Source organism: Astyanax mexicanus, chromosome 2 (assembly GCF_023375975.1).
Source record: "Astyanax mexicanus isolate ESR-SI-001 chromosome 2, AstMex3_surface, whole genome shotgun sequence".
Classification (NCBI taxonomy): domain Eukaryota; kingdom Metazoa; phylum Chordata; class Actinopteri; order Characiformes; family Acestrorhamphidae; genus Astyanax; species Astyanax mexicanus.
Window position 1 is genome coordinate 4,151,743 of NC_064409.1, and position 26,409 is coordinate 4,178,151.

At 39.6% G+C, this 26,409-nt stretch overlaps 1 protein-coding gene and 1 long non-coding RNA gene across 2 annotated transcripts in view; both read left to right on the forward strand.

The window, feature by feature from the left end:
* Positions 1–26,409, forward strand: part of LOC125799091 (uncharacterized) — a 515,567-nt gene that overhangs the window by 97,457 nt on the left and 391,701 nt on the right. The window lies entirely within an intron of this gene.
* The window catches only part of plxna4 (plexin A4), a 459,159-nt gene that overhangs the window by 65,104 nt on the left and 367,646 nt on the right, over positions 1–26,409 (forward strand). Inside the window, exon 3 of the mRNA XM_022671791.2 lies at positions 1,043–1,225. Within this exon, the coding sequence (XP_022527512.2) occupies positions 1,043–1,225 (183 nt within the window). The remainder of the gene's footprint in view (positions 1–1,042; positions 1,226–26,409) is intronic.

The following is a 26,409-nucleotide window of genomic DNA, read 5'->3' on the forward strand; positions in this document are numbered from 1 at the left end:
GTTTGTTCACCGTTACCGACTTATTTTGGTATTTTGACTCTCCTTTTGTCTTGCCCTTTTTTCTGCTGGATTTCCTGTGTATGACCCTATTTTGCCGCTCTTACTCTGGTTACTGACCCTGCCTGTCCCTAACTATCCCTGTAAGCTTGCTATCCTACTCCCTTTGATAATAAATTATATATTTGGAGTATCTCCGTTTTTGTCGAATTTAGATACCACACTATTTTAACATATAGACTGTCTTGTCTGTTTTAAACTGTTTCAAAATTTCTTGATAAACAGACCAAAAATAATTCTCAAAAATGACCTAAAAAAAAGTTTATACATTGACTTCCATTGATTTCATTGGATAGCGATGATATTCAGTATCTCAGATGCCTACTTGGTTTAGTATACGTATCTCTGGGAGACTATTCACGCGTATTAAGGACTGTAAACATATGAAGTTTGGCATTATTGCCGGAGTGCGGTGGTTTTGGTGCCCTTAGTGAGTCATTGCCTGGCGTGCCATCAATCATTTCTAATATTCCTATCACAAATTGTCCCCCTCTGTATAAAACCCCAGTTTAGTGCAGCCAGTGATACAGCTTCTAAATCAATCTCAGCAGCAATGGCAATATGAAATCATTACTGCTTTATCAGAAGCTATAAATCATTTCATTCTGGGTGACAACTGCGACTTTCCCAACCATATGTTATCTGTCACCTGACATCATATCATACGTATATTTATTGTGTGAAATTTTCTCGAATTGTGTGTTTTAAGATGCAAGGCACACGCTGTGATGAATGTATATAATATTCTATCTGATCAACCTCCTGACCCTGTTTTACATTTTGACTGGGTAAATTGATGAAATGAGAGATTGGGACGTAATTGTAGATCACAAACATTACAGCATGACTTTATATGGACATGAATTATCTAGAGTTTTTTTTGGTTCTCTACTGATTTGCTTTAATTGTGGCTGTGGTTACAAATACTGACTTCTAACTCTTAACCATCTGACCCTCTCTCTCTTTCTTTCTGTGTGTTCCTCAGCTCCTGACTATTGATGACAACTTCTGTGGCTTGGATATGAACGCCCCTCTAGGGGTATCTGAGATGGTGCGTGGAATTCCTCTGTTCTCTGAGTCCAACGATAAAATGACCTCTGTCATTGCCTATGTCTACAAGAACCACTCTCTGGCCTTTGTGGGAACCAAGGGTGGGCGGCTGAAGAAGGTAGGAGAAGGTTTAAATTTTGTCGTTTCTTGTTTTCTTCGGTGGAATCGATTGCTGATCGGTCTTGCTAGTATTTTTTGACTACTCTCTTTCCTTGCCGTCTGTATTGTTTCTTTACCATTGCTGACCAATTTTTGGTATTTAGAATCTGCTGGACAGTAACATACAGAGCATGCTAAGCGCTAAACGCTAACATGTTGTGCCGTGGCTGCTATACTTAGAAAGGGAGCCCTGTAGAGTCTGCACTGATGGCTAATGATGTGATGGCGTGGTGTTCACGGTGCTCTCCCAGCTTCTGATTGCTCACACCTGCTCTGTTTGTATAAATCCCTCTCTGTTTCTTTAGCTCTCAGCTGAGTATTAAATCTTAAAAGTTTTTTTTGCGCTGTTTTTCTTTGGTACCGACTTGTTTAGTATTTTTTTGATTACTCTCTTGCCTTGCCGTCTGTATAGTTTCTTTACCATTGGTGACCTATTTTTTTGTATTTTGACTCTGCTGGACAGTAAAATACAGAGCATGCTTAGCGCTAATCGCTAAAACGTTGTGCTGCAGCTGCTGTGCTTAGAAAGGAAGCCCGGTGCTCTCCCAGCTTCTGATTGCTCACACCTGGTCTGTTTGTATAAATACCCCTGTGTTTCTTTAGCTCTCAGCTGAGTATTAAATCTTAAAAGTTTTCTTGCGCTGTTTTCCTTTTGCTTTGCGCTTTTACCTGCTGGACAGTAACATACAGAGCATGCTAAGCGCTAATCGCTAACATGTTGTGCCGCGGCCGCTGTGCTTAGAACGGGAGCCCTGTAGAGTCTGCGCTGTTATGACAAGACAAGAGTGTAACGTTTGAAGGTGCAATCTAGTGCAGAAAATCTGGCTCTGCTTTAATTGGTGTGTTGCCAGAAGAGCGCGGCGAGTTTTCTGTGGAGGAGCACAGCGAGCTAGTCTTGCCCGGTGATTGCTGACATACCGTACAGCGTGTTGTGTGTAGCGAGTGGGATGGCTGTATTACAGCATCATGTTTTGCTGGGTTTACGGAGAGAGAGAGAGGAAGAGAGAGAGAGAGAGAGAGAGAGAGAGAGAGAGGTAGAGCTAGCTGCAGGGCTCCATGCTCATGCGGAGCTAGTCGGGGGGTAATTGGATGATGCGGTGCGGGGGCTTTGGGCCTGCTGCCCTCTCCTCTGACTGGGCCTCTGAAAGCCGTGGCTGAGACGAATCTCCAGGCCAGCCAGACACCGCGTGTAGGAGAAAACAGCATTAAAAAGAGAGAGAGAAAGAGAGAGAGAGAGTGGGCTATATGCTCTATCTCTCCTTCTCAAGTGCTTGTACTCCAGGGATTTGGCGATGCAGACGGACAAAGCTTTGCCAACAGGCAGGATTCCAGTTTGACGCGTAGTTGCTATTGTGTAGGCTGTTTTTTTTGGGTTGTGGTTGTTGTTGTTGTTGGATGGAGCTCTTCTCCTCGCCCAAACAGGTGGGCAGAGCCACTGCCGATTTTTTATCTCTATTTTTAATTTTTTTTTTTCCTGCACTGAAAAAAATGATGAGTAAAATTTACTTAAAAAAAGTTTCGCAACTAAATTTAATTTCAGATAAATTTAATACTTCAAGTGTTACATAGAGTAAATCAGTAAACTGAACTTCGGTCAATCCTTTCTTTTATTAAACGTTACTTCATTTCTGCATACAATATCACCTAATTACAATTACTTTTACTTTTAACTTATACAATATTACTCAAATAATGTATGATACATAATATATTATAATCCCTAAAATGTATTTATTTTTTGTTAAAACACACATATTACACTGTCTCAACATATGGATGGCATGTAATACATTCTTTATACTAGTCTACTAAATATAATGAATTACATGCCATCTATCCATGTGTTGAGACAGACTTGTTCTGTTTACAAAAAAAAACAAAAAATAATATAAATATACTGTATATATATATATATATATATATATATATATATATATATATATATATATATATATATATATATATATATATATATATATTTTAATGATTTATTTTGTATTAATTTTGTATTTTATATATATATATATATATATATATATATATATATATATATATATATATATATATATATATATATAAATTATTTTAGTAATACTGTATAAAGTAAGTAATTGCAATTAGGTAATATTGTATGCAGAAATTAAGTTTAATAAAAGAAAGGATTGATTCAGTAAAAATAAATGAAGTAAAGTTTACTAAAAGAAAGGATTGATTCAGTAAAAATAAAAAGTTTACTAAAAGAAAGAAAGGATTGACTGAGGTTCAGCTCACTATTTTACTCTATATAATATTGTCTTAAAGTCTTGACGTCTTAAAACTGAGTTGAAGTTACTTAAATTAATCTAAAATAAAATTTACTTTAAAAGTGCTTTGCACAGTGCTTGTATCTCCTCTCACGGTAACACACCTGTACAGTAGATGGCCATGAGATTCTCCATCGAACATTCGCTCTGCCTTCAGCTCAGCCGTGGTGGTGCACATACAGATGACGCCACGCTGACTGACATTCTATAGCTATAATAAAGCTTCTGTATAATAAAAATTATATTTGGCTGCAAGGAAGAGCTAAAAGGCAGGCCAGGGACATTGACTCATTGACTCACACATACACATACACACACATACAAGCACACACACATCCAGGAAACACACAGAAACCTTTTAGTCGCATTTTTTTTTAAGTGATTGCTGATGTCCTCAAGCGGGAAACTGTCCTCAGGAAGATGATGTCATGTTGTTGTCGATGAAGGAACGCAGCAAGTCGATGAACAGACCACGCGACCTCCTCATCTCATCATTAATCAGCACACTTATAAGACTTCTTAATGGATCGTGATTTATAGACCGGCAGCACGTCACATTTTCCATCTTATTTACTATCTGATGATTAGCCCGCCGCTAAGAGTAAATATTAGCATTATATCAACCGCAGGCTGAGTTTATACGAGTTTATAAGACGGCTGGTTGTATAAATGTTACTGTTTGCCGCCTTGCATAACCTTGTTTGATGTGCGACTTTTGAAATATAAATATATACGTTCTTTCTGTGAGGTTGTGTGTTTCCAAAGAAACTACTGAATGATTCCTAAGGGCCATATCTGGTAAAAAATATTTAGATTTTATTACTCTGTTTGGCTAGTTTTGTTGCGTTGCTAACATTTTAAAGCATTTTGCTGTTTATAAAACAGAAATCTTAAAATTGACATCTTAGAAATGAGTCATTAAATCTTATACACAAAGTGAAAATTAACACGATGACACAACAGGATACTGCAGCCCTAACCCGAGCCCTACCTATTAAATAGGCCTATCATGTGAATTACCACTCTATAAAGATTTATTTTTAATGCAACAATCTGAAATAAATAAAAATAAAAAGTGAGAGTGTGTGAAATTGTTATAACAGTCCAATTAAAAAAAAAAACACAGGATAGAGTTTTCTAGTTTAGGTTGCCAGATTGACACATAGTGGCAAGCAGTGACAAGTCTTATAGTTATAGTGAACCTTACTGAAGCTCAGTGATGACCTGTTCAGCAGAAACAGAAACTGTTCAGCTCTCATGTGTTCATGGCTGCAACATACTGATTGCAAGCCGTTGTGTTCTATACCTGGCAGCCCGGGATGTGGAAATGGGACTGGGGAAATAACTGAACGACTAGAATTTTTTTTGTTTTTGTGTAGACATTTGCATGAACAATTTTTGCAGGTATGATAATTTACTAGACAATTATTTTTCTTACTTTTTTTTACACCAATAGTCTTCAAAAGACTATTGGCAGTTTTCTTATTTCTTATTCTGTGGTTTTAGTAGTGCAACATCACGCTTATTTTATAGACACAGTCAGGTACCAAACTGAATTTTGAATTTGGCCCAAAACAACTGTTGGATAAACAAAACCTAGACATAAATTTGAACAAAGCATCTCTAATATATCTGCTGCATGTGCGCTTGCTGCTATACCAAAATAATCCAGATTTTACTCCTGTTGACTGTTGAGATTGCCAGAAATTGAAGAGTTCCACACTTAACATGTCTATATATGTCATTATATAGTACACACATCTTCAGTGACTGAGTCAGGCGGTGGATTAGCCTGCATGGCTTGGCGTTTGTAGTCTGCGCTGCATCTAAACTGCACAGAGGGGCTGTAAACAGCTTCTGAAGCCTCTGGAGAATAACACATTTTTAGAACACAGGGGCGCATGCAGAACTCGGCAAACGGCAAGCACTGGAAACGGCTGCGTTCCCTCAGATGAGTGCTCTGTGCTGCGGCACTGTGGCTAACCCCCAGACCAGATGTGGTTTGGGGCCTTTGGAGGATGGCTCTCTCTCTCTATTTCTATTGCTCACTCTCTTTCTCTCTCTCCAGCTCCCTCTTTTAGTCTCTCAAAAGCTGATTTCTCTACCTTGATGAAGCTTGTTGTTGCACTGTAGCTGTTAAGCCTGGCTTGCGTGCCTCCGCCGTATCATGTATCAGAGCCCACTTGGCATAAAAGCTTTGCTCTCTTCGCACCGTGCCCCTAAAATGCACCATCAGCGGCATTCTCCGTTCTCTATCTCCTCTCTAGACGCGTTAGAGCCTCTAAAAAAAGGTGTTTTTTTGCTGCCTGATTAAAAGAAACTTGAGTGATTTAATGTTTTGTAAAATTCTGATAGTCAATTTTCAATTTAAAATAGCTTTATTGGCATTAATCGCAATTAACTAACTTTTGTCAAAGCAATGAAATCAAAGATACGATATATATATATATATATATATATATATATATATATATATATATATCATATAAAAAAAAAAAAAGAAAACTGAATAAGATGTTAATAACAGTGTTATATGTTGTAATTATTTATAAGGGAGTTGTGATTAGACTGTTGATTAAGCTGATTTCTGTGAGTTCAGTCAATAATGTTAAAAAAATATAATTCACTACTTTGATGCTCTGGTCCAAGCTTATAAGTGTTATAATGCATTATAATATGCAGCTATTATTTCTCAAATTAAGCTTTTAAACAAGTGTGTAACACATTATCAAGCCTTATATTAATACATTTTCATATGCTTTTTAAACAGGAAGTATTTTTTTTTTTATTATGCCTCACTATAATAAACACTGTATATAAGGCGTTATAATGTGTTACGCACTTATATAAAAGCTAAATTTACCAAAATATAACAAATCTGTGTTATAGTGCATTACAACACTACATTGCACAATGTTCTTATGAACAGATATTATAAGGCATTATATAAGCCTTTTCTTCATAAACTCTTATACTTGTAGTTTATAATGTGTTATGAATGTCGCTGTAAGCATATAAATTTTCATATGCTTTTTAAACAGGAAGTAAATTTTATTATGGCTCACTATAATGAGCACTGTATATAAGGCGTTATAATGTGTTACGCACTTATATAAAAAAGCTTCATTTAATGCATTATACCAAAATATGCCAAATCTGTGTTATAGTGCATTACAACACTACATTGCACAATATTCTTATGAACAGATATTATAAGGCTTTATATAAGCCCTTTCTTTATAGACCCTTGTACTTTTAGTTTATGATGTGTTATGACTGTTGCTGTAAGCATATGAATTTTCATATGCTTTTTAAACAGGAAGTACATTTTATTATGCCTCACTATAATGAGCACTGTATATAAGGCGTTATAATGTGTTACGCACTTATATAAAAAAGCTTCATTTAATGCATTATACCAAAATATACCAAATCTGTATTATGGTGCATTACAACACTACATTGCACAATGTTCTTATGAACAGATATTATAAGGCATTATAAGCCCTTTCTTCATAAACCCTTATACTTGTAGTTTATGATGTGTTATGAATGTCGCTGTAAGTACTTATGAGCTATTTAATTATACAGGCTTATTACAGTCATTATAAGGTATTATGTATGTCATATAACGCATTATAAATGCCCTTATACTTATTTTAAAGTATTAAACAGATAAAACTGGTTGTTTCGTTGGTCAGACTCTGCTTTAAACTGCCCATATGGCCAAAAGTCAGCATGAGTCTTTGGCAACTGACTCAAACTGGAAATGGGTGAGATTTAAGGTATTAATTGTGGAGATGCTCCAGGCTGAGGGGAACACGTGGCGCCGCCTGTGCTTCCACTGTGCGTCCCTGTGTTCGGAGGGGTGGTAGGCAGCACCCGCAGAGGTGATAATGCACCAGGAGCTGCGCCGGCCGCGGTCACTCAATACGATGAGCAGCTAACCTTGAAGCAGGCCCACCGCTGGGGAAACATGACGGGTGGAAAACAGCGTGGTGTGTGAGTGTGTGGAATTTCTGTGTGTGTGTGTGTGAGGAATGTGTGTGTGTGTGTGTGGAATGTGTGTGTGTGTGTCTTATGTAGGTCCACCCAAATGTCTGTGTGCATTTAGCCATTAAGTGCGAGGTGGGTGGGTGTCGCTGACCCTTTTTAGAGTGAGAGAAACGGAGAAAGCCTGTGCCGTGAAATCCGGCGAGGAGATGCAGAAGATGGCCTTTTCTTTTTTACTTTTTTTTTATTTATTTGACCGACGGCGGAGATTGCCGGTTGTCAAGAGGCGGCAAACGGTTAAAAGAGGTCAATTTGTCCGTGAATGGCGGATGTTTGTTGGCGAGGAAAAGGTCAAACTCTCGAATCCCGGCTCTCCCTTTTTTTATTTCGCCTCTTCTTCCATTCCCTCGTTCGTTTAGGGGGCGCTGAAAGGGCAAACACATTTCTTGATAGGTTAGCAGGTTTTGGTTAGATTTAGCTTTTTTAGGTTAATACGATTTTGATGCCATGAATGGACTTTCTAGTGTTTGGTAGTAGTAGAATAAATATAACAGCATTACAGTGTATACTGTTAAAGCTCTGGTAAAAAAAAAATCACTAAGAGACCACTTCAGTTTCTGAATCAGTTTCTCTATCAGATTTTGCTATTTATAGGTTTATGTTTGAGTAAAAAAAAAAGAAAAAAAGATGCAGAACTTTCAGACCTCAAATAATGCAAAGAAAAAACAAGTTCATATTCATAAAGTTTATAAAAAATCAATATTTGGTGGAATAACCCTTGTTTTTGCAAGAATTTCCCCCCGGGGATCAATAAAGTATCTATCTATCTATCTATCTATCTATCTATCTATCTATCTATCTATCTATCTATCTATCTATCTATCTATCTATCTATCTATCTATCTATCTATCTATCTATCTATCTATCTATCTATCTATCTATCTATCTATCTATCTATCTATCTATCTATCTATCTATCTATCTATCTAATCAGAGTCAATAAATCATGCATCTTGGCATCATGTTCTCCTCCTCCACCAGTCTTACACACAGCTTTTGGATAACTTTATGCTGCTTTACTCCTGGTGCAAACATTCAATCTTGATCTTCCTCTTGATTATATTACAGGGATTTTTTTATTTTATTTGGTAAAATCAAAGAAACTAATCATTTTTAAGTGGCTCTTATTTATTTTTCAGAGCTGTATATCACTCGGCTCTAATGCAAAGCAGTACAGACAAATGGTAATCTGTATTGAAAATACTATTTTTTTATTAAAGAAAGCTGTGTAGTAGGGCTGCAACGATTAGTCAATATAATCGGCAATGTGAGATAAATGGGGGTGAAGTCTCTTAGTGTCTCCAAAAGTGCTGAAACACAACAGATTATATATTTACTCGCTAAATCATCAGTTATAATCACTTTTCATGTTTAAACATCATCTAGATGTTTAAATGTCTTTTTCTTCTGTTTTTTTTCATAATTTTTAGAGGTAGCAGAAATAATCGTTGACTAATCGACTAATCGGAAAAATGATCAGCCGATTAGTCGACCACCAAAATAATCATTAGTTGCAGCCCTACTATGAATCTGTATAAAACATTGTATAGAAACAAACATGTATTTTTGTATGTATTTTTGTGTGGGTGAATGGAGGACAGACCTTCAGCACAGATGCAGATTATTAAAACTGTGAGACTTGAGGAGGAGCCACTGGAGCAGAGGATTAAGTGCTGAAGCCTAATGATGAAATATGCAGCCATAGTACTCCAGCTGCTCTTCATGCAGGACTGCAACATACGCACATATGTGTGTGTATGTGTGCTCGTATACTCCTTGATTCTGTGTGTAGGCACATGAGCCCATGTGTGCTTTTGTCTATCCTTGTGCACCTTTGCATCTATGTATACACATGTGTTTATCGCCCTCGCAGCAGCTGCTTTTGCCAAACCCCGGAGGAGCGACGGCGCAGACTCTATTCACGGCTTTGTGTCGTGGAGAATGTGCCCGGCTCTGCCTCGTCCTTATCCATACTGCCGTGATAGACAGCGATATGTAAGAGACTCTTCAATGTGTCTCACGCATCCCGGCATTTCGTCTCCAGGAGAAGCCCTGAAAAACTTCCCCCTGTCTATGAATCCGCGGGAGCGTTGCCATAGCAGCCGGGCCGTGTGTTATGGTATATTATAGTAGCTATGGCAATCACAGAGCCATTTTCCCTTTTGTTCCACGGCCTTATCTTTTCATCGCCCTCTCCCTCTCTCTCTCTTTCTCTCTCTTTCTCCATACGCACTTTTTTTTCCTTCATTCACTCCGGTTGAAAGGGGAGCCGATGAAGAAAGGCATCGGCAATCCGAGCGGACTTTGATCGCCGACACATATTCATAGAGTCTGCACTCGATAGCCGACTGTAAGCTATTCGTCATGTATAGATCTTCGCTCGATGAGAATTCAGTTAGCGGTAGTGGGCAGTTAAAGTCAAAATAGGGTCCTTTTAAAGGAATTCCTCACTTAAAAAGCCTGAAAAGGCTCAGAGTGGACTAGCGGGCTAAGCACTGCCACTATGATCAGAAGATTGCTGATTCAAATCCTGTTTATGCAGCTTGCCATTAGCTACTGGAGCCCTAAGAGGGTAGGTAGATGTCATTGACTACCAGAGCTCTGAGAGAGTGGGTAGATGCCATCAACTACTAGAGCCCTAAAACGGTGGGTAGATGCAATCGGCTACCGGAGCCCCGAGAGGGTGGGTAGACGCCATCGGCTACCGGAGCCCTAAAAGGGTGGGTAGAGACCATTGGCTACCAGAGACCTGAAAGGGTGGGTAGATGCCATCAGCTTCCAGAGCCCTGAGAGGGTGGATAGATGACATCAGCTACCAGAGCCCTGAGAAAGCACAATTGGCCTTAAATGGCTTTACTAAAGGTTCACATCGTTAGCCATGATAGGTGACCAATATATAAGCATATAAGGACCATGGACAGTTCCAGACTTTTTCCATTTTTACTGTCTACATGTGATGCATATTAGTTTTGCAGAGTAAATATGTTTTGCTTGGCTTGTTAGGAGGATGAAACTCACTTACTGCAGACATACTGAGGTTTTCAAGAGAAGGAAAGAGAGAGGGCGAGATAGAGAGACAGGAGGATGACAGCAAGATATGAAAAAAGATGAGGACAGAAGAGAGACAGAAATAAGAAACTAGAGACCAACAGAGAGAGAGAGAGAGAGAGAGAGAGAGAGAGAGAGATACTGTAGAGAAACTGAAAGATTTATAAAAGAAAAGAAAGTTAGATAGCTATGTATGGACACAGAAGTGAAAAGGGAAGAAAAGAGAGATAGAGATTGAGAGAGAGATAGTGAGCAAGATACAGAGAGAGAGAGAGAGAGAAAGAGCTAGAGTGAGAAAGTAGAGCAGCAGCCTCACCTTTTCACTCCTGTCGTCTGTCTCGCACAGCTTCAGTTTGCCTAATGAAAGGCTCAGAGCTGAGAGCTGTAGCTGCTGGTGAGAGGAGGAAAGAATGCTGTCAGCCAGAGAGAGAGAGAGAGAGAGAGAGAGAGATGGAGAGAGAGAGAGAGAGAGAGAGAGAGAGGCCTGAGCTGCCACGGGCAGACACACTGTGTTTAAAAATAGCGCTGCACCTCATGCGCGTGATTATTTTTGCGTTATTTATAGCCGCTGTTGTTTGGCCTGCCTCTCCATGGGCTCCTCCATAATTGATAAAGGCGCTCGCAGCTCGGCGGGGTGACGGTGCACGTGACTCGCTGTTACATCACCGGCTGCAGCCAGTGTGCAGGGCAGTGCATCGTGGGAGATGTAGTCAGCGACTACATGTGCTTTGCCATATGAAGCTTTTTATAGCTTTACTACCAGCATTTTTTGTACAAATGCTGGCAAGATGTTTAATTCCAGACACGTCCAAACATTCCTAAAAGGAGAACCAGCACCAGTGTTTGTTTGCTTTCTGGTTTAGTAGTGGTTAACACGTTCAACTTTCAGTGCTGGGGTCTTGGGTTCAAGTCCCTACCTGGGTGGAGTTTCCATGTTCTCCTCGTGTCCATGTGGATTTCCTTCCATAGTCCAAAATATTCTAAAATACTCAGAACAATTCAATACTCAGAATTGTGTGAATGTGTTTGTGACTGTACACCCAGATATGGATTGGATCAGCTCTGTGTTGGGTCAGCTCCTCAGTGCCCGATGCAGTCCTCTAAGTGGACGGTGGTTTCTGGTTGAGAGTATGCTGTGCGTGATTGGCTGCCGCTTCCCACTGGAGTGTTTGTGTGTGTGTGTTAAACATGAATATTAAACATCCTTTTTTTATTTTCCAGAAAGACTCAGTATAAGTGTTACTTCGTTCATTCGTCACACAGGCACACGAAATTATGCAGATGTGGTTTGATGCTTTTATATAAGTCAAATAAATGTAGTAAGCTAATGCTGGTTGGTTAAACTGCTGTGAGAGAGGTTAGCTGTGACTCTAGTGTTGGTCGGTTTGTGTGTGTGTATACATTAAGAGTGAGGTGCTAGACTAGTACTGTCTGACTATGTATTATCTAATTAATGTTCTGTATACTTTTAGCTTTTAGCGATTTAAATTGGACTAGATGATGGAGAATGCAGCTTACTAAACTTTTTTAAGCTAACGCTGCAAGCTGATAATCAAACAGTGGAGAAACTGGTTAAAGTGGAGTGAGAGAGGCTAGCTGTGGTGCTCGTGTTGGTCAGTTTCAAGGATTCATTGATTCAAGGATTCAAGGAGACCTTATTATCATTCACATTACATATAGTACATGAGGATTAAAATTTGTGTATTTATAAAAGGGTGGGGTGCTAGACTAGTACTGTCTGTGTGCGTATCAGCTCATTAGTGTTATATATACTTTTGAACTTTTGAAGTTTTGAATAGCTTTCAGCTTGTAGCGCTTTAAATTCTACTATATGATGATGAGAATGAGGATGTCTACCCATTTTATTTTCTTCTTATCTGCTTAAAAATTTTATATATATATATATATATATATATATATATATATATATATATATATATATATATATATATATATATATATTATTATCTTACATACAGTATGTTTGGCCAAGGGCTAATAAACATTGCTTCATTTGTAAATTTGAAACTAAACAAATGTTCTACTCTTATCTTGAGTTTAATTCATTTTCTTTTACATTTTATTAAAAAACTAATTAAAAAAAGAGTAGCACTTTTTGAAAGAAATGTAACATAAGAAAGGTAAAGGGCAAATATTAACCATGTAAGCTGTTTATATTGCTTGCAATTTAGGTGAAGCAAGCATGTGTAAAGCATTTTAATGTAAAATTGCTTAATTTTGCTGAATGAAATACAAGTAACAAAGTAAACGAGTAACAAAAATATGAACACCACACAAGGGTTAAATATATATATTTTTTAAAGGTGAGGAGTGTGGCTGAGTTTGTTGAGTGCTCAGCATCCCTAAACCAACTAGAATCCCAGAATTCCAGATCCTAGAATCTATTATAAATCTGTTATTTATAAGCAGTTCATCGTGTGTCCAATTTTTATTCACACACTCTGTGAGCCTTCTTGTCTTCGAATGAGTGTTAAAAGAAAGAGAGGAATCAAAGCTTGGAGGGATGAGACAGACAGAAAGAGAAAGACAGACAGAAGGAAACAGAAAAAGAGAGAGAGAGGAAGAGAAAGAGAGCTAAAGAGAGAGAGAGAGAGCAGTCGCTCTATGACTGTGTGCTCATTCATAGCACATAGTGTCTGTGTGGGCCTATTTATCCCAGAGCACGTCGTGTGCCAGGATTCTATAATCAGACTGCAGTAGTGGAGGATTTGAGCTCTGTCTTGCTCTGCACCGCCGCTCTAGTGTGCTGTAGATGCGCCTGGGTTCGATTACTCTGCATCAATTACATGTCTGTCTGTCAGCGCGAGAGCTGAGCTGCCTCTCTCGCGCTGATACTGGTGTGAAAGGAGAAAGGAGGCTTGGCATCTGGATGAATCAGCGGCGAATGAAAGACGCTCTGTTTTTGGTTGCGTGAGTGTCTGTCATCTGTATCAGTGGACAGTGTGTGTGTGTGTGTGTGTGTGTGTTTGTGATGAATTGCACGAGGCAGTGTGTAGAGCTCTAGTGGTTAGAGCTAGGTGATAATTTGATTTTCAAGTCAAGTCAAGTCAAGTAGTTTTATTGTCAATACTGCATATGTACAGGACATACAGAGAATTGAAGTTACGTTACTCTCCTTCCCAATTTTACAGCAAGTACAGATAATAGATATAATAAAGGAGAATGGGAGACACTATGTGTACAATACAGCAGGGACACAATAGACATACATGAGACAAAAACAAGGTGCAGTAGTGTGGGGGAGAAATAGATATATAAATATAAGTAAAAAAAAAAAGAAATAGATATAATATAAAAGAGTGGGAGACACTATATGTACAAAACAACAAGACACAATAAACATACGTAAGACAATAGTTCAATATTGATGGTGATTGAGATGGAATGACAGTATAAATAGTATATATCAGCAGTGCAAATATGGTGTGTGGTATATATCTTAAGGCAGGTAAAGTGAATGGGTTGCGTAAGTTCTTAAAGTTCACAGTTTATGGGGAATTAAAGTGCGAATTGACAGTGCAATTATATCAGATATTGGGTGTGTAGTGCAAGTCCGTTTGGAAGGGACCAGTACTTTGTGCATTGTAGTGCAGAGTTTCTGTACTGTATTAGTGGGGGGTCAGGATGCTGAGTGAGTGTGTGCTGGGGGCAGGATTGGGATGGGGGATAGAGCAGGAAGAGAGTTCAGCATCCTCACAGCCTGATGGATGAGGCTGTCTCGCAGTCTGCTGGTCCTCGCCCGAGACTCCTCAGTCTCCTCCCTGATGGCAGCAGGCTGAAGAAGCTGTGTAGTGGGTGAGAGGGATCTCCTGCCAGACGGAGGGCTTTCCGTGTGAGGCGGGAGCTGTACAAGTCCTGAAGGGACAATTTTATTGATTAATTGGAATTTATAGTTAAAGACACATAAATATGTGTTTTTATAAAATTCAACACAGCTTATAAATGCCTTGTTTTCTTGCTTTTTTTCTGCAGTATGTTCTCACTATTTACAATTGTATGCTTTGCCATCTCATCTAAAAGCTTGTTTTTGGTTGCAATTAAACCCCAAATGAGAACAGTGGGTGAAACAAAAAAAAAAAAAAAAAAAAAAAAAAAACTAGTATCTAACTTTTAGTAGGGGGAAAAAAATATCGATTATAATCGAAAATTGGATTTTTGTGAAAATATATAAATTTTTAAGGCCATATTGCCCAGCTCTAGTACTAGAGATGTCCATGATCAATTTTCAAAGGATCTGAATCAGGTGGAAAAGACCCGGATCCATGATTTATCAGAAATGTAACATTATACTGATACTACATGAGTTCATGCCTCGTATTACCCAAGCTTGTTTGTTTTGTGTGTTTGTGGCTGTTCCCTCCTGTTAGTAATTGCGCTAATGCAGCTAACTACCTATGGAGCCACCCGCTACTTTCTTCCTCTCTTTCCAAGTTGTACTATGCAACCTAAAATCGATATATGCAGCTACACTAGCGTTTATATCCTTTGTTAAAGCTCTGTTAAACTCATTAACTCAATTAAGTCGTTAACAAATATTCTACTTTGAAAAGCATCAAACTTTATTTATTCACTATATTATAATAGCGATTATTATAAAAATACAGTAAAAAAAATCTAGTGTAAATCTAGTATACTCTACACTATTATTACTGTCTCCGTTCCAAAGATACAGTTAAATACATGCATTTAAAAAGAAAGAATCATAAATAATGATTAATCACAGAATTGTTGTTGTGTTTTTATAACGTTGTTTTTGTAATAATTAAAAATAAATTACATTGAATTTAATTGAATTGAACTGAATTGTGTAGCAGTCTACTGTTGGATACAGAGGCCTGTATAAGTGTGTGTATAAGGTTTTTTTTTCGTTTATTAATCATTAATTATTAATCATAAGTGTGTTTTGAGCGTAATATAAAATAAACCAATTATTGTGTCAATTGCTCATCATTCCCTTTAAGTGCATATGTGCACAGTCTTTGGAGTATTGCTATCTTAAAGGCGCAGTACTTCTGCGTTTCTCAACAGAGAAAACTGATATGTGCATTTACACTGTAAAACAGCTTAATGTACAACAGCCAGTCCCTCTGTCCCTCTGTCCCTCCGTCCCGGTCCCTCCCTGTCTCTGTAATTAGCATGTCTGGTCCTGCTCCTTACAGAATGGGCAGACGCAGGTTTAACAGGACCCGCCGCAGGGTTATGAGCCAGACTTCTCCTTCTAAACCAGCCGTAAACAGGCCATTAACTCTCCTGTAAAGCCACTGAAATGCCCCGGAGGTGACCGCGCCTACCACCGGCCATCAGCAGCTCTCCCGGCAGCTCCCTCCACTAATGGACGCCCGCGTGGTCTCAGCCTCCTCCACCGCCTTTTAAAGGCCTGCTGCGGCCAGACAGCCGCTGCTAACATCCCCAAATAACGAAGGGAAGTTAGCCGAGGTCGTTTAGCATGGCAGAAATGAGGTCATGCCGAGTCCAGTCCTCGGCTCCTCAGCTTTCAGTGGCTGGCAGTGATGTTAGCACTTTCACTTCCTCAAGTGCTCAAGTGAAGGTTAGAGAGAGTGTGGTGAAGCCGGGAAGTCCATGTCAGTGGAGGGTTTTGTGAATAGCTAAAGCTAGCAATTTTTTTCTGGTTTAGAGGAGGTGGCTCATGTGGCACACAAGCTGTAACCATGGCAACAGGTCTCTATTCTATCGTACTGTTTCTCTCTAGTTAAATATCATATATTGACATATGTAGCTATGTAGCTAACAGTCGCTTATTAGCAGTAATTATGCACCTATTGATATAATTTCACCCTTTTGCATTTTCAAATGAATCACTATTCTGGTGTTGCCTTTTCATTGGTGGAACAGAATTCTGGTGTTGCCTCTTCATTGGTGGAACAATATCCTGGTGTTGCTCATTCATTGGTGGATCACTATTCTGGTGTTGCTCATTCATTGGTGGATCACTATTCTGGTGTGGCTCATTAATTGGTGGCTCAGCAGTAAATTCTGTTAATGCTCATTTATTAGTGGACCACAATTCTTGTGTAACTCATTCACTGGTGGATCACTATTCTGGTGTGGCTCATTCATTGGTGGATCACAATTCTGGTAATGCTCATTCACTGGTGGATCACAATTCTGGTGTGGCCCATTCATTGGTGGATCACTATTCTGGTGTGGCTTATTCATTGGTGGATTACTGTACTGGTGTTTATTATTGGTGGATCACATTTCTGGTGTTGTACATTGATTGGTGGAACAATATCTTGGTGTTGCTCATTCATTGGTGATTCCTTATTCTGGTGTGGATCACAATTCTGGTATGATTCATTCATTGGTGGATCACTATTTTAGTGTAGCTCTTTCATTGGTGGATCCCTATTCTGGTTTGGCACATCCATTTGTGGATCACAATTTTAGTGTAGCTCATTCATTGGTGGATCACTATTCTGGTGTGGCCCATTCATTGGTGGATCACTATTCTGGTAATGCTCATTCATTGGTGGATCACTTATCTGGTGTGGCTCATGTATTGGTGGATCACTACTCTGGTGTGGCTCATTCATTGGTGGATCACAATTCTTGTGTGGCTCATTCATTAGTTGCAACTAAACAAATGAAACAAATCCAGAACTGGATTCCAGGTTTAGATGTAAATATTATAATATGATTTAATATATAATTTAATGGATCTCTGGATCACTTCTTTTTGCTTACTCTGGTTGATCACTGGCATTATCAGTTAACTACCAATGATGCGAGTAACTGAAGCGTGCAAATGTAAAACAGTGATCTACAGAAGCGTTCACACTGTTCTTTTTGTGTGCATGCTTTTGGATTAATGTTTACTGTTGCACATACTCCATTTCCAAAGTCAGTGGATCACTATTCTGCTTGTGCACTGTCCAGTGGATCCCTTTTTTCTCTTGCTGTAAAGCTGTCTGACGTCACAGGAGCGAGAGCTCAGACGCGGGGCGTGCGATTCGCTCTCGCGCCCTCCTCGCGTGGAGAGGAGCCGCTTGATTCGGCACTAATTACTCTGTGTAACAGAGTGTGAACACTCCTCTCTCAAACATTTAATTAAAGCCAAAGTTGATCGTTTTTAATTAAATAGCGCGGCGGAAAAAGGTTATTCAAATGCGCGCGGTGACGGGCAAACTCACCGATTGTTTTAATTAGTCTTCTTTTGGAAGGATGATGGCGGACGGCAACATGTTTGCATGTTTGTGAGCGTGTGTGTGTGTGTGTGTGTGTGTGTGATATTTCCGGAGCAGATTTCAAGGTTATCAGCCAATACAATACTCCCACAGCTCTGGAAAAAAGATTAATAGACCATTTCAGTTTCTGAATCAGTTTTTCTGATTTTGCTATTTATAGGTATATTTTTGAGTAAAATGAACATTGTTGTTTTATTCTATAAACTACAGACAACATTTCTCCCGAATTACACCTAAAAATATTGTCATTTAGAGCATTTATTTACAGAAAATGAGAAATGGCTGAAATAACAAATAAGAAAAGCAGAACTTTCAGACCTCAAATAATACAAAGAAAACAAGTTCATATTCATAAAGTTTTAAGAGTTCAGAAATCAATATTTGGTGGTTTTTAATCACAGTTTTTATCCATCTTGGCATCATGTTCTCCTCCACCAGTCTTACACACTGCTTTTAAATAACTTTATGCCTTTACTGCTGGTGCAAAAATTCAAGCAGTTCAGCTTGATTATATTCCAGAGGTTTTCAATTTGGTGAAATCAAAGAAACTCATCATTTTTAAGTGGTATAAGATAGGTCTTGGGTTGTTTTTCTACTCTATCTCTCCGTTCCTTTCTCTTTCTTTCTCTTCTTTTAAATCATCTATCTTTTGCAGAAATATTGAATCAACTTGTGTTGGAAATGTATGTACTGCATTAGATGTGCATCACATTTAAGGCAGCTGCTATTCTGATACACTGCAGACCCAGTCTGTCTTTTTCTCTGTATCTCTCTCTCTCTCTGTCTCTCTCTTTTCTTCTCTCTCTCTCTCTCTGATTAATGGGCCTGGGCCCAGCGATGTCACTATAGCGGTAGAGGACATACTGCAGGTGAGTCTGGGCTGGCCAATCACGACGCTCGCTTGGGTCTCCAGGGGTGAGTGGTGCGCCTTTCCTCGGCAAAAGCTAGAAAATGGGCTTCCTCTGCAACTGGGTCACTCATTCTATTCTCCAGACAATAATGCCTGGGCGCAGCCTGGAAAAGGTGTGTGTATATGTGTGTGTGTGTGTTTATTTGCACGTGCGCTTATGTGTGTATGTGTGTATGTGTGTGTGTGTGTGTGTGTGTGTTACCATACGCCGCACCATTGTTTCTGTAGGCATTCGGTCAGCGTGTGATGAAGATAAATGAGGGAAAGCCTTGTATCTCCAGGAAGAGAAAGCACTGCTGTTGGGTTTAGTTTGGTTGTTACTGAAGCTGAGTGTTGGAAATGAGAAATTAGCACTTTTTTGCACTTTATTGCACTTTTTAGCACTTTTTACACTTCTTGCACTCACAAATCTCAACCCCTCCCCAACCCCAGCATCACCCAGACCTTAATAAGTGGATTTTTATCTCATCTCCGCCGCCTTTCTCTAAGGATTATGCTCTTTTGTTGCTACGCGCCCGGAATGGTAATTACAGATGCGTGAGAGAAATGCTTTTTGTTGCTCCACTGCATAGATACAAGTGACAGGCTGTTCATTAGAGTCAGCCGCCGCTGCTTTACTCAAGTATGGGGCTGCCTGCCTGTCTGTCTGCCTGTCTGTCTGTCTGTCTGTCTGTCTGTAATGTGTAGCAGTCTGCTGTCGTGCACATAGGCCTGTATGAGTGTGTGTATATATATGTGTAGGTGTAGTTGTAAGTGTTTGACTGGAGAGTGTTTGTGGGTATATGGGCCCTATTTTAGCTTTATCTATAGACAAGCCATCAACCGTACACGGTGCATCTTGATTCTTGAAGGGCATGTCGGTGTGTCTTTGCTATCGTAACAGCGGGAAAAGTATGCAATGTGTGTTTCAAAACACTCGAAAGGCATGTACTAAATCCTTTAATTAATCATGGCTGTGTTTTTGGGGTGTAATGTGAAATAAAACAATCAGTGTGTCACTTGCCTTTCCCTTTAAGTTCAAGTGTGCACTCTGACTTTGGCGTATTGGTATATTGGTATCTTAACAGCGCAGCTCGTTAAGCAATGTTATTTTAATTTGTGTTCTGTTATATAAAAGTTGAGTTTGTGCACTTTAGCCTTTTCATGTGTGTATGAAATAAGCAAAGGTGTATGTAATAAACATACCTGCGTAGCTACGATATGTATGGACGTCGGACTGTTGACTGTTGTCAGGGTTCAAATCAGTCAGTGGCGCACCTGTTTTCAGCTATCAAGATAACAATACACCAGAAATGCACCTGAACTCACCACATTTCCACACCACCACATCCCTCAGTGTGGCTATATTCTTAAACTCTGGTGCTAATTTAAACGTGCAGGCGTAGGTGCGTGAAAATACAGTAGACTAAAGTAGTTGACAAGGTGTAAGATAGCAATGAGCATTATGATGCACCCTGCACATAGTAAAAGATAGGACCCTATTTATTGGTGTGTTTTTTTGGTTGGAAAATTAAATGGTTCCCTAATAAAGCCCAAAAATGACTTTTTTTCAACCATTTTCAACCCATTTTCCAAAGCCAATATAGAAATAAAACATCATCAGGTTGCTTTAAGAACAGAAATAAAATTAAGGGGTTGAGTTTAAAGGCTATTTCTCTCTCTCCTCACACATTCTCTCTCTCTCTCCTCTCTCTCTCCTCTCTCTCTCTCTCTCTTTCTGACACCAAGGCCTCCGGAGGCCAGAAATAAGATGCGCTGCCCTTTTTAGCGGTCGGCCTCCAACAAAAAATCGAAAAGAAAGCGAGGAGAGAAGTAGTTATCAAAGAAATTAAGGTGCATTTCATTCTCACTAAAGGCCCATTGACACTGCTTATTGATGCCTCTCAGGACGACGAGGGAATGAGATACAGTGAAAACGGGCAGAGAAAAGCTCTGACAGCACAGACCACAGTGTCCAACGTCAGGCCGATCAAATCCTTGAATAGATGTTCCTTCAACCGTAACTAGGAGCTATAAGGATCTGGGCTATTTTGTAGCTTCCTAAAGGCCCCATACTGTCCACAGAAAAAAGTGTAGGCATTGTAAGCTAGTTCAATCCATAGCCAATTCATACAGAATACATTTGACCTCCCATTCCTTACACTAATCCAGAGTAAGCAAATGTATTTCATATATATCTTAAGTTCTTAAGTTTATGAGGACAGTCAACAAGAACCCAATTGTGATAGATCGACAACTAGTAGATAAAGTATTTAACAAAGTATTGCATGATAATTAGAAGTAAAAAGCTCCTTATCTGGACAGTAAGCTTAAAAAAAAAATAAGAGACTTAAAAACAATGAGTTTCTGCAAAATAATCAAGAGGAAGATGGATGATTGCAAGCCACCAGGAGTAAAGCAGCATAAAGTTATCCAAAAAGCAGTGTGTAAGACTGGTGGAGAGAGGAGAACATGATGCCAAGATGCATGAAAACTGTGGGTTATATTAAAAAGAAAAAAAATATTGATTTCTGAACTCTTAAAACTTTTATGAATATGAACTGAAAGTTGTTTTATTTGCATTATTTGAGGTCTGAAAGCCATTTCTCATTTTCTGCAAATAAATGAATGCTCTAAATGACAATATTTCAGCAAAATCAGAGAAACTAATTCAGAAACTGAAGTGGTCTCTGATTTTTTTTTCCAGAGCTGTGTATATTCAGTCTATTTTCATGAACTGTCTTTGTACGTAAAACCACAAAAGGAAGAACATGCACTGAAGAACTGTGGGTGCGTCGGATTTAAGAGCGTTAAAAACCACGTCTTTAATTCTCTCTGAATGGAAATGGTGCCTCTGCATCCTGGGAAAGGGAGTTTCAAGGACATCCGAATGCATTTGAAGTCTTTATGTCCCTCTTTCATTCCTAACAAAACGGAGTGCTGACTGCCACTACCGCTCTCCCCCGAGCCCTCGTCCCAGTTCCAGCGTTCTGCGCGTAATCGAGCGCACCATTGTATTAAAGTGTTGCTGCTTAACAAAGTCGCTGGATGCGAGCGCTGTGAATGCGGAAAACGTTTAGCGGGGGACGTCGGGAGGGGGCGAGGTTGAGAGGTGCCCCATTATTTTCATTTAAGTGTTTCTATCTTTCGCTCTTTCTGTCTCTGTGAGCTTTAACGAAGGCACTGGAGAGTGACCAGAGTCATTTGGCTTGGAACAGCTTATGATTTGTTATTACCGCTGTTTAGTTTCAGCTGGTGGCTCGGTTGTTTGAGCTTGTTGGTTGGCCAAAGCGAAATTACCAAAGCATCATGAAGCCGATAATGGAGGTTCAGGACTGTATTCAAATGACTGCTTCATTTGAGGCGAATGGGGCTCGAACATGCCCCGAGCATTTAAGCTGTTGTGTACCTCGCTTACTATGACTTGTAAGTCTTGTAGCCAGTCAATGGTGCAATGGTTAGTCTAGTGTAGTGGATAACAACACCACCTTCCATGTGGCAGACTAGAGTCTGGATCAGAGAATGGTTCCCATTCATTCAATGAAAATGAAGCCAAAATCTTCCTCCATGTTGGCGATCCTGAAACCCTAGTCTGTAGAGCGCAGTAGAGACCAGAGGAGGGAGAAAGACTGTCAGAGAGAGACAGCCTACTCATTTAAATAACCCCGCCCCTGAGCGCTGCCTCCAGAGAGATCACACAGTCTATGGTCCCACCCATACAGTCATTGGTCCCACCCCGGCTATAGGTGTAACCCGGCCCTTTTACACACCAATAACCACACCTTTTTGAATAGAGCTGAATAACGTTGTAAAAAACGAATTACACTAGGTTACACGAGGTTACACTAGCTGCTGCATTTAAATAATGGAGGTAGAATTACAGTATATTGGTAAAAAAAAAAAAAAACGTGATTGAAAGTTGCCTGTTTTGCCATTGAAACCTATGGGGATGGGTGGGGTTACACAACTTTCTGCAGCCGAACAGCAGGGGGCGCCCGACCTGTGGCGGCTTCACTTTTGAGAGACGATGCTCTGTCCAGCTATACACAGTCTATGGTCTGGATTTCCAGATTTGCACACCTGTGTCAGCTCTTTTCAAGAGCATAAACACTGCACAACAACACCTAAACCTTATGGCAGCTGTGAAGCATGGTGTAGGGAGCATCATGAGGTAGTCTACTGCTGTTCGTACATACTGTATCCACAAACATGGTGTTCTTGAAACTATTGTGTTTCTCTCCAGCGTATATGTGGTTCATAATATCGTACAAGATGGTCATGAATATATGCTAGAAATCATAGGAGAAAAAGAGAGAGAGAGAGAAAGAGAGAGAGAGAGGGGGGGCGAGAGAGATGGAGGGATAATTTAAGCTGTATTCTGTCTCTGGTGAAAGTCAGCAAAAACAGATGGAACCCTCTGGAGCTCTGAGTCATAAAACTTCCTTCATACATATGCAAACTAATCTTGAGGAAACATAACTCTCCGAAAACACACACACACACACACACACACACTTTTACAGTTGACACACACACACGTACACACACACACACACTCAATGCATCAAGCAGCTCTGGATACTGGAGGACCAGCGATAGCTCCAGCTTGGGGCTCATTCATGCTTTTTGAAGTTAAATTGCTGCTGAAAAAAATAAAAAAGGTCCAGATGAATCCACTTTACCCCACTTTACCCCACTTTACCCTACTTTACCCCAGATTCTCTCCCCTGCCTTCCCCTTCTCTTTTCCTTCTCTCAACCCCAACTTTAATCTTTTTTACCCTAAATATTTTGCACAGCCATCAGGACAGATTTAACCTTATACCAACACGCTCTTCAGCGAGAGCTCTCAGCTGCGATTCGCACTCCTCCACCAGCCGTGGGCTCCACTTCACCGCTGCTTCCTGTTGCCGCGTTAATTATTATCGCCCTCTGTTCTGCGTGGCCCGGGGCACGGGGTTAACGGCTGCTCTTATTGTTTTAGCAAAGTGCTCTTCACACAGCAACAGCCTCCCAAACCCAAAACCCACCTCCCCTTCCCTCCCAGCTCCCCACCTCCCCTCCCAGCACCCCACCTCCCCTCCCAGCTCAAAATCATTTCCGCCTATCAGGGAAGAAGGACATGCATAATTGATCTGGAGGCGCGGAGTGGAATTACGATGATCCATGGAAAAACTGTGAGCTTTTTTTTTTTTTGGTGCAGCCATTTCTGTTTGGATGGGTGAACGGTCTGGTGTGGTTACGAGAAAGTGCCCAGTGACTCCCCGCCTTAAACGCTTATCTTTTGTACTGGAATGGATTGAATGCACTTTACTTAAATCGAATGTATCTCAAGACAATCGAAGATGCACGATGCATGAATTCAGCCCCACGGATTAGGCATTAGAGCAAGAACGCTGCACAAGAACACTAAAACACTATTACAACTGTGAAGCATGGTGTAGGGAGCATCATGTTTTGTGTTGATGTACTGCTAGATGTAAGGTCTAGACACCTTAAGGACCTTATTAATAAGGACATTAAACCACGATTTCAGACTAACAAGGTAATGGGGTTCTGCAACATGACAATGACCCAAACTACATATATCAACCAGATAAATGTGTTACAAAATGAGATACAAACCATATGTGTAGCTAGAGAAAAGTTTGAAGGATGAAGGAGATTTTTCTTTTCTGCTATAGGATGGGATGATCTACAGGATATTGTATTACACAACTTATTTTAGTTAGATTGAGTGAATAAGTTTTGTCTTCAATTGTAATTTTGATACATGCTAACTTTTAAAATAAGGTTAAAAGGGTTAAATTTGAACCCTTGCAATGTTTATTTAACACCGATAGTGTTCATTTAACACTGATGGGTTTATTGCGCAACAATACGAAAAGTAATAGCAATGTTGCGTCCTTTCCTTTTCCAGCAGCACTGTGTTGGCTCCGTGTCTCTGGATGACAAACCCATTCTTGTACTACGTGAGGCGGAAATCTAATACGGGCAGGAAAAAACAGCCGTGTATTTATGAAACGCTATCCACTATGTTTCGCTTGCTCGAGCATCTGTTTCCACACCTTCTGCGGGCCACAATCGATTGAAGCAGATATTTTTCACTGGAGTTTGCCGTTTCCCTCCGGCCGGCCGATAATGAACAGGCGTTTTGGAGTACGAAGGCCTTTCTCTCTCTAAAGCTCTCTCTCTCTCTCTCTATCGCTCTCTCTCTCTGTTTCTCTCTATCTCTCTGCTGATGGGTCAGTCTTCACGTGTGCTCATGCACATGGCTGCAGAGAGGTTTTTAGCTGTACTGGGCGCTAATGAGGGATGCTGTGGCTGAGCTGAATCTGTTTGGCCCCATGCAGACCTTTCAGACTTTCGAGTGCTGTTGTTTGCTAATGGGGACTGTGGAAATTGGCCTATAGGCCCGGCAACACTTCTGCATTTCTGCACTGTTAGAGGTTAAAGCCTTTATATAGCTCATCTCTTTATATAGTTATTTTTTAATTACTTAAATTATGCTGAAAAATAGGTCTGTACTTAAGTCATGTTATTTTGAAACCAGATACAAATGTCCACCAAATTTATACCGACTATACTAGCCATATGCTCTTTTATGCATTTCACCACTATTTAATACAATGTAGCTACCGTATTTTGCACAGTATAAAGCTCACCAGATTATAAGGCTCATTATGCGACACTAGTAAGGAACAGGGTTGTCGCCATGTTTATATATATATATATATTTTTTTTTATTTATTTATTTTTTTTTAAGTCAGACGAGTGCTGGATGTTAATCTATGCCCATTTTTTAGCTGGGTGAGTAAAGCGCTTCCGTTTGTTTACAGTCATCTTAGATTTCCAGATTTCCACTAAGGCTGGGTGCAGCAGCATTAGCTAGCATAAGCTAGCGCTTAGCATGGTTAGTGAATAATAATGCTAATGCTGCTTCAGCAGTACTAGCGGGGGGAAAATACATACATAAGACACAGCAGATTATAAGATGCACTGATGATTTTTGGAAAAATCAAAGGATTTAACTGCATCTTACATAAAGTATAGTTTAAGACATAAAAGGTTCATCAATTTGCTAGCAGAAATAAAGGCTCACGTGACACATTTAGTGAAAGCAGAGAAAGTATGTCATAAAAAGCAGTTTTATAAAATAATACTACGTTTTTATTTTATTTTTATTAAGTACTAATACAAAATTATACTTTCAGTATACTTTTTTGAAGTATACTGAAATACAGATTAAGTAAGTAAAAAAATGCAAGTTTATGGATACAACGTTTACTTTAATTAACCACATATAGTTCAATACACTATAATTATATTTTATATTTAAATATAAAGCTTTTTCTCAATGGACTCCAGGCTGCTATACATCTGTATCGTCCTGTATTTGTAATTTAATGGATGAGTAAGCCTCTGAATGCTGATGTTGATATATAGGGTTTAAAAAAAGGTGAATAGTCATGTCATATATATTTACAGTACATATATATATAAAGACTATTTATACACAGACACTCGCTCTCTCTCTCTCTCTTTCTTTCGCCTACTCACTCACCTACTGCTGTCTCCAACCTCTCACCTGTCTCACAGTATTGATTCTGCTGTCTTTTTCAGC